General features: G+C 39.3%; 1 protein-coding gene across 1 annotated transcript in view; it reads right to left on the bottom strand.

The window, feature by feature from the left end:
• hapln3 (hyaluronan and proteoglycan link protein 3) overlaps window positions 1–2,644 on the bottom strand; it is a 7,027-nt gene extending 4,383 nt beyond the window's left edge. The window contains exons 1-3 of the mRNA XM_087797090.1: window positions 2,569–2,644; window positions 2,165–2,301; window positions 863–1,261 (exon numbers count right to left, since the gene is read on the bottom strand). Coding sequence (XP_087653216.1) covers window positions 863–1,261; window positions 2,165–2,294 — 529 coding nt within the window. The 5' untranslated portion in view covers window positions 2,295–2,301; window positions 2,569–2,644. The remainder of the gene's footprint in view (window positions 1–862; window positions 1,262–2,164; window positions 2,302–2,568) is intronic.
• Between the last annotated feature and the right edge of the window lie 7,201 nt (window positions 2,645–9,845).

The following is a 9,845-nucleotide window of genomic DNA, read 5'->3' on the forward strand; positions in this document are numbered from 1 at the left end:
CCACCCATCCATCCATCCATCCATCCATCCATCCATCCATCCGCCCGCCCGCCCGCCCATCCATCCATCCATCCATCCACCCATCCACCCATCCATCCATCCATCCATCCATCCATCCACCCACCCACCCGCCCATCCATCCATCCATCCATCCATCCATCCATCCATCCATCCATCCATCCATCCATCCATCCATCCATCCATCCATCCATCCATCCATCCCTCCACCCACCCACCCATCCATCCATCCATCCATCCATCCATCCATCCATCCATCCATCCCTCCACCCACCCACCCATCCATCCATCCATCCATCCATCCATCCATCCATCCATCCATCCATCCATCCATCCATCCATCCATCCATCCATCCATCCATCCATCCCTCCATCCCTCCACCCACCCATCCATCCATCCATCCCTCCACCCACCCACCCATCCATCCATCCATCCATCCATCCATCCATCCATCCATCCATCCATCCATCCATCCATCCATCCATCCATCCATCCATCCATCCATCCATCCATCCATCCATCCATCCATCCATCCACCCACCCATCCATGCATCCATCCATCCATCCATCCATCCCTCCACCCACCCATCCATCCATCCATCCATCCATCCATCCATCCATCCATCCATCCATCCATCCATCCATCCATCCATCCATCCATCCATCCATCCATAATACTACATATATATACTTGTACTTACAATATAGCAATACATCGCAATATAGCATATTGTTGCCCCTGTATCACGATACGCATCGTATCGCCAGATTAATGCTATTTCTATTCTTCCAGATCTTAAGATTGTTTGAAAATAATGTAACTTTGGCTCAAACATAACTCACCCTGTAATTCCAGCTCCACCGTCGCGCTCTCGTCCTCCAGCCCGTCGATCACCTCGCAGCGGTACCGACCCGTATCGTTGAGGTTCAGCCCGTCGATCACCAGGGACATGTCACCAGGCGTGGAGCGTTGCAGTCGCACTCGACCCCGGAAGCCGCCGTAGCTTCGGTGGCGTTTCCCCATAGAGACGATGACGTCCGTCTCCAGCGCCGAGACCGAGGCGGACGCCGGCGCGCCGATGGCGGTGGAAGGAAGCCAGTACCACTTGACCCGGGTCCTCCGTGAGGTGGGAAGGTCGGGCTCGTAGTGGAAGTGGCAGGGCAGGGTGACGGTGCTGCCCCAGGCGGCCGAGACCGACGGCTCCGGACACTCCACGTGAAGACGCACACCGTTGATGTACACTAATGACAGAAGACAATTACTACACACATGGTTGTTTGGGTCATAATTCATTTGTATTCTTAGCAAAATGATGACTTTATTTATTTTGTATATATTTATTAAATCATCATGTTGTATTCAAACATTTCAAATAGAAAGAATATATAATATAAATAAATGAATTTCATTGTACAGCACATTCACAACAATGTTGTACTTTGACAAGAAGGAAATTCTATTATATATTGAAAAATGTTTTAACTAAAACTTAAAAAATCCTTCCAACAAATAAAAAGTCAATTAAAATGAACAATTTTGTGCAACACTAGAGTAAAACAAAAACAAAATATGGTTCAAGGTAAATAGAATTGGTTGATAGATGCACAAAAAAACATATTATGATTATGACAGGAAATGTATTAAAATAGTTGGAATTATTACACTTTGAGAATGTTCTTAATATGTATTTAATATGTTTTTAAATTAATATGTATATATTTATGTCCCTGAGGGTCCAATACATTAAAAATTAAAAAGTTAATATACTTAAACTTACGTAGAACTTAAATTAACCCCAAGATACAATATGTGGAATAATAAGAGAGAAATATAAGTTATAAGATTGGTTTAATAATGAGAAACAATATAAACAAAGCTATTAATAAAACTATAACATACATAACGTACATTTGAATTAAATAACATTATTGACACATTATTAACAAATATAAATATATATATATATATATATATATATATATATATATATATATATATATATATCGATTTTAAAGATTAACACAAAGTCACACTATATATTTGTATATTCTATACTGTAAATAAAATACAATTTGTGTATTTCCGCTCTTATAAGTTATTGAAACATGTTTCTTCACCCAGAGACCCTTCAAAGCTGAACTCACTCTCTCCTCTGCCATCGTTGCTGATGTTCTGGTAAAGAAATCCGTTGATAAATTCAGGTAAAGCGGCGCACGAGACGCACACCTGCAGGTACACCAGGGCGGCCAGAGGGTGGCGCTGGAGTCCGAACATGGCTGGTCTTTAGGAGGCAAAAAAAGAACAACAACCGATTAAAACTGATGTTACAACGCGGACATTATTAATATAAAAAGTTATTTTATGCACCGAGATGAAGCCAGAATGTTTGCGTCAAAGATGATCTTTAAGAATAAAAATGAAAATATCAAGATTATCTTCAGATTCCTTTGAACAAAAACACGCTTTAGACTCGCATCAGTGACGCTGTTGCGCTAAAACTATATTATTCTTTTTATTTTTAAATCCAAGCAGCAAAAGTTTTCCTCACCGTCAGTTCAGCGGAGGCTGCAGCGAGTTGCGTGTTCCTGCCTCTGCGTGCGTGTTCCTGCCTCTGCGTGCGTGTTTCTCTCTCACAGCAACACTGAGTGAGTGACGCGCACTGCGTGCTGACATCACCTCAGCTCGACCCTCAGACCCGCTCCTGGATCAGATCTTCTTGTCAATATAAAGTTTAGAAGATTTAATTATATTCAATAATGTATACGAAGAAAACACTTTAAATCAAAATAATAAAATAATGTTTATTGTTATTTTATTTCATTATTTCACTGTGTACTGACACCACACAAAAACAGATATAGAATCAAATAGAATTGAATATATATTGTCATTGTACCAGTACAACAATTAACAGTTTGATCTTTTATAGTGCAGTAATAAAGTATGAGTACATTTAAAAAACATTAAAACCTTTGAAATACACACTTATATACATAGATACAAGTGACAGTTTTTGAAAAGGAAAAGTTTACTCCAAAAACAAATACGATAAAGAGATGTGTTTGTATATTAAAGGGTTTGTTTTTTATTCAAATAATTAAATGTGTTTATTGAAGGGTTTGATTTGTTTTTTTAAATAATTGAAAAAAAAAGAATCGTACATTTTTACATATTATTTTCAAAATGAATGAATTTCGTTTAACAGGATTTTTTTTCTTATTAGTGTCGGAAATGTTTTTTTTAGATTAATTCTCTCCTAAATAACGTTAAGTTGTTTTATTTGTTCAGGCTTTTCCTTGATTTTCTGGAACTCCTGTTGTGTTCTCAGTTTTATCTTGAACTTTAAAGTATATACTTTATTGAATATTGTTTTGATTGTTTAAGCGCTTTGTGACCCTGGTCTGGAAAAGCGCTATAAATATAAATGACTTACTTACTTACTCTTCATATGTCCAGACACTCATTTTGGAAAAGTTTACTCCCAAAACAAAACAAGAACAATAAAGAGATGTATTTGTATATTAAAGGGTTTGTTTTACATTCAAATAATTAAATGTGTTTATTGAAAGGTTGGATTTTTTTTTTTTTTTTAATAATTAAAAAATGTTTTAAATCAAAAAAATTTACATATTATTTTCAAAATGAATGAATTTCGTTTCACACGTAGAGTTCTATATTCTGATTTTAGTCATTCGAAAAATACATTTTCTAAATTCTATATTTTTAATTCGTGACCTCTTGGTGTTTTAATATTTTGTACCGATAATTATACAATTTAAAATTAAGCTTGTTGGAGTTTTATCTAAATTACATTTTTCTTCTTTAAATTTGTCCTCTTTGTGAGTATTTTTCACCTTCAAAATTAAATAAAAAATGAAATCATTTTTTTTGTTTTAATCGTATAATAAATCTTGTACGACTTATATTTGTATCAAACGTACACAAAACGAAATAACATGTGTGTGTCTTATTTCATTATTTTATTCTGGTAAAAGGGCAGTCAATGAAAAGTGTGGGTGACATGGGTCGGACGCAGCAGGAACTGTTAGAAGATATGGATGTTTTTTTCGGGGGTCCATGTTGACCCCCCACTGGACTTATTGATCCTCGTTCTTTTCCTAACCCATAATATGACAGTTTGTTATTAACATTAGACGATCAAGTCAATCAATTATATTCACATAAAGACAAACACACTTTTTCTTAGTTCCTGCTTCAAGTTGTAACAGAAACATTTAAGTCATTATCGGCTCCGTCAGTGAAAGATGACGCCATTTTAGTTTACATTGACTAAAAATACCTTTTTTAATCAATTATTAGTGTTTGAAATAGTTTTTTTGGCTGGATTTTCTCCTAAATAACATTAAGTTGTGACTCTTCAAATGTCCAGATGCTCATTTTGCTCAAGTTTTCTCCAAAAACCAGCCTCATAAAGATGAATAACCATCGTGTCGACACAGCGGCTCCTGCTGAGTCAGCGTTATTTTTGTTCCTCGCCTTTTTCTGCTAGTTTTTATCTGCTTTACCTTGAAGTCCGGTCGAGAAAAATAATGCCTTAAATGGACGTAGAAGTCTGCGGTTCTATTTTGACAAACAAAACAAAACAGTTTTTTATTTTTTTAATACGTGGTGTGTATTGTAGGTTTTTAAAAAAAACAAGAAGGATTTTCCATTAAAATACAACCATGAAATTAGACCCTATTATGGATCGTGTTCATGCTCCAAGAAAAACACAAAAAAACCAAATGTATGTTAAACCAAAATGGAACTTTTTAACATCTGCATGATTATATAGTGAACTATAAAAAATATACCATCATTTTTTTTTCCAGTCAACAGTTGCAAACCTTAAGGATCTCTGGTCTGGATTAAATAAAACAAATAATAATCAGAGACATTCGCACAAATTATCTTAGCAACGAAGACGTCCTGAGACGAGTGTCAATTACATTGTAAGTAAGTAAGTAATATTTATTTGTATAGTGCTTTTCCAGACCAGGGTCACAAAGCGCTTAAACAATCAAAACAATATTCAATAAAGTATATACTTTAAAGGTCAAGATAACACTGATAACACAACAGGAGTTAAAAGCCTGAACAAAACGTCTTATGATCTGCATTGGAGTTGGAAATCAAAAGTAAAGACGACTAAACTCTTGCTTTGATTTGCGTTTGTTTCAAACGTGAGGAAGTAGAATGAACGCAAAAAGGTCTACAGACTGACCTCCCCCCCATAATTCACCCCCCCGCCTTCACATGTGACCCTCTGACCACCACATTCTTTCCCTTTACAATCTTTCCTTTACATTCTCACCATCCACACACACACACAGACACACACACACACACACACACACACACACACACACACACACACAGCTCTACGGTTATCTTCACACGAGGAAGAGAAATAAAACACAATAATAACTTTAATTCTTTCTGCACATACTTGTGATATCCTGGTGTCCGTCGTCGCAGGCATCAAGTCTGTCAGTCAAGGTTCTCGGAGCAGATGCACGGTGACCTCCTGACCCTGGCGCACCAGTAAAGTCGAACGTCGTCTGACCCTTCGGTCAGGGTCCGAGCCCCCGGCAGACATTCTTGTCGTCCTGCACTTCCTTCCTCACGAACAGCTGAGCAGTGACATGTTTACGACGAGCGACTTCACGGGTCAGGATGTAGAGATCCCTAGCGTTCACACTGAGACCTGAACCTCTACGGTCCACTATGGGACTTCTAGTATCTGCTCCTCTGGTACTTTACTGAGGAATGTGGGGGGGAACCGAGGGGTTTATCCTGAGTCACTTCCCAACTGGACGAACACCTCCTGAAGCAGGTATTCTGCTCTTAGTTCCACTTAAAAGTGTCTGAAGCAGCAGCTGTAACTCAAGTCTACACCATGTGATCCAGTCTTCGTATGCAAAGCGATCTCGTTGTCAGATCCTTGAAAGTTTTCTTCTGTATGACCAAGTATTCAACCTCACTGAGTGAAAACACTTTGCAGCTAAATGTGGACAAAACAGAAACTCTGAAGTCAGTACTTGGGCGACTTAGGTCAGTCTGTCAAACTGAGCCTGAGATACCTGGGTGTTATGTTTGATAAAGACAGTCTAGTTCAACACAAAACTAACCAGAAACTGTTTCAACAGAGAAAAATCTTTAAACTCGCCTGCAGTTCATACAAAACTCTGCAGCCAGAATTCTGAGCCGCTCTAGTAGAAGAACTCACATTTCTCCTTCAAACTCTTCACTGGCTGACTACTGACTCCTTCAAGAAACATCTGTGTTTGATGATCTACTGACTCCTTCAAGAAACATCTGTGTTTGATGATCTACTGACTCCTTCAAGAAACATCTGTGTTTGATGATCTACTGACTCCTTCAAGAAACATCTGTGTTTGATGATCTACTGACTCCTTCAAGAAACATCTGTGTTTGATGATCTACTGACTCCTTCAAGAAACATCTGTGTTTGATGATCTACTGACTCCTTCAAGAAACATCTGTGTTTGATGATCTACTGACTCCTTCAAGAAACATCTGTGTTTGATGATCTACTGACTCCTTCAAGAAACATCTGTGTTTGATGATCTACAGACTCCTTCAAGAAACATCTGTGTTTGATGATCTACTGACTCCTTCAAGAAACATCTGTGTTTGATGATCTACTGACTCCTTCAAGAAACATCTCAAGACACTTTTATTTTAGCTTTTCCTTGATTCTCTGAGACTCTTGTGTTTGTCTTATGTGTCTTGATCTTTTAAGTATATATATTTAACTGTGTATTGTTTTAATTGTTAAAGTTCTTATTTTCCATTTCCCTAATATACACAAAGTGCTCCTTAGACCTGTGTAAACAAAAATGTATCATTTGCCCCGACGGTCTTTCACCTGACGTCAACTTTAACATGGATCAGCCTAAAGACACACTAAATATTTGCTTTACAGAGAAAAACACAGACCGTGGTCAACGTTCGAATCCTGTGAATGGTTTCCATCAATGGTGGAAACTCACTCTTCATCACTCTCACTGCCAACAGGTAAGTAAGTAAGTAAGTAAGTAATATTTATTTATATAGCGCTTTTCGAGACCAGGGTCACAAAGCGCTTAAACAATCAAAGCAATACTCAAAAAAGTACATACTTTAAAGATCAAGATAATACTGAGAACAACACAGGAGTTCGAGAAATTCAAGGAAAAGCCTGAACAAATAGAAACGTCTTAAGATGTTTCTTAAAGGAGTCAGTAGATCCATCAAGAGCAAAGAGAGAGAAGATCGTTCCAAAGCTTAGGAGCAACAGCCTCCCTCGTCCAATCACACAATCCCACCGTGGACCAATCATCACTGACTGTCCAGTTTAGATCTGTGTCACCTGCTCTCAGTCTACCCTCCTCCCCTCACACCTCCAGTCTTCATGGTTCAAGATCCTCATCTCTGCTTCTTCTTAACCCTCGACTGGCTCGTCGGATTCAAGATCTCTCGTCCAACCGTCTAGACTCTTCACTGTTGCTCCAACTGTTCTCAAAACCTTGTCTCCGTCTACTTGTTTTACTTCCGTCTCAGCCGGTTACAGCAGAAGGTTGTTCACAAAGAGTCTAGTTCTGTTTGAGGCTTCTGCCTCAGGTGAAATATTTCACTGTTGCTCTTGTGATTTGCTGGGAAATGTACCACCAAGAGAGTCAAGACCCCATCACAGGGACTACAACATTCTCATTCGCTAACCCCCTGACGATCATCAAACTCTGATGTTCTAACTGCCAAAGATAGTTTGCTGCCTCACAACACTACAATATATCTTTTTTTAATCCTGATCTTGTGTCTCTCCTGGTTGAACCTTTAGTTCTGTAGAATGTAGTGACAAATAAAACAACTTCAAAGACTTGATTGAACGTAAAGATCTTCCAACAACGATATGGACAAGTCAAGTACAGTTGCTGTCGTGATAAAGTACCACTGAGGCTGTCAGAAAGGGTCACGCTCCCAGGATTGTTCAAAACCCTGTAAACATCTAAATGAACGCCAAAGTCCAAGTTGACAGCAGCAACCCTATTGGTGGACCTAACCCGGAGTGTCAGTCTTCCACTATTCCAGCCCTGGTGGACTCGACTTTTGTGTGTTTCCTGGTACCTACCTGGAGTGGGCCGGCCTGTCAAAACATAGCCCCGCGAGAAAGCACAATGTAGGACTAGCTCACCGTTTCATTGTGTTTCATCGCTAAATCCAACTTCAGTTGGATGCGTTAATCAGCCACCACACTCCCAAAAAATGAACTTTTAGGACAAACATACCGTACTGTTTTTTTTTTTTTTAAAGGCCTTTTTATGTGTTTTGCTAGAAGTCAGGCTGATGAAAGCAGCAACAGCCTGGAAGGATTTCTCTCCTCTGGTCCGGAAGTTCAGGAACCATCAGTAGATTCTGATCCACAGACCTTAGAGCCCGAGCTGGGGTGTAAGGCTGGATCAGATCACTGATGGAAGGTCTGACCATGAATAGATCTGAAAGTAAGAACCAGAATTTTAAAATGATCCTGAAAGAAACTGGCAGCCAGTGAAGAGTTTGAAGGAGAAATGTGAGTTCTTCTACTAGAGCGACTCAGAATTCTGGCTGCAGAGTTTTGTATGAACTGCAGGCGAAACACATCCTTCTGGTTTAGACACAAAAACAAACTGTTACAATAGTCTAAGTTTAGAGACTTACGTAGTGTGATTGTTGAAATGCTAGGTATAGTCTAGTAGAACAGAGTAGGGTTTTAGACAAGCCGGGGGAGAACGGTGGAAAGTGTATGAGTAGTGAACCAGCAGTGAACTCATCTCAGTCCCAGGAATGGACAAAGTTCAAAAGAAGTTCTGCATAAATGGACAAGGTCGATTTCTTGCGATGGATCTGGGCACTTGGAAAATAACGTTGTCGCTTTATTCCACTGGTTACAAGTCTTTAGTCTTATTCAAAAACTTATCTTACTAAACACTTCATTCTTTCTGAACTGGAATAACAATAGATTTTTATGAAGTTTGTAGGAACATCTGTGCAGTTTCCTGCGGAGAAGAGTAGGAAGAGACTGTGGAGAGTTTCAACCTCACAGTACCTTCGTCTCCACCCGTGAGCTTTGCTCATTGGCCACCATCCATTCACGAGAGAACTGATTGCAGTCCTTCCCAAACCCCTGATGAAAGGTTCTGGCCCGAGGCCCCAAATACCAGTAGCTGCTTTGAATAGCTGGGTTACTGTGGTGAAGGGTGTTATTTCTGCAACAATTACGTCCAGAGAAGAGAAACAGAGACGGCCGTGGAAAGAGAGACATGGGTGTCAATGTCTGCGTGATTGAACCTTAGGATTAGTGGCGTCTCTGCAGTCGCACACTGTCATTAGGTGAGTTCGTGTCGCAGGTGACGATCACAGAAGATCCACAAACAAATGGATGAGCTTTCCATGAACGAGTGACAGGAGGTGTGTTCTTCAATAGTAACAAACAACAATTACATTTGTTTTTTCTCTCTTCCTCACATGCCTGAAGGCAGTAAAACACACAAAACCATCACATAAAACCTAGTAACTGCTTGTGAAACCAATTTTGGTTAAAAACAAAAATCATGTGGTTTCCAAGTTTCCTCCAAGAATGAAAGAATGAACATGATTCATACATTTTGTTTGACTGTTGACAGAATGTATTTATAGATGAAGATGAAGTCGGACAGAAAACTTGATTCCTTCACACAGGTGGAGTCACAGGTAGCCTCCCCGGGGAACTGGGACTGAAAGAAGCACCAAAAGTACCCAACATGCACTTTGTTTCTTTTCCGCAGGGAGAACTTTTTAATTATC

The sequence above is a fragment of the Callionymus lyra genome, chromosome 8 (genome assembly GCF_982586985.1).
Source record: "Callionymus lyra chromosome 8, fCalLyr1.hap1.1, whole genome shotgun sequence".
Taxonomy (NCBI): Eukaryota; Metazoa; Chordata; class Actinopteri; order Syngnathiformes; family Callionymidae; genus Callionymus; species Callionymus lyra.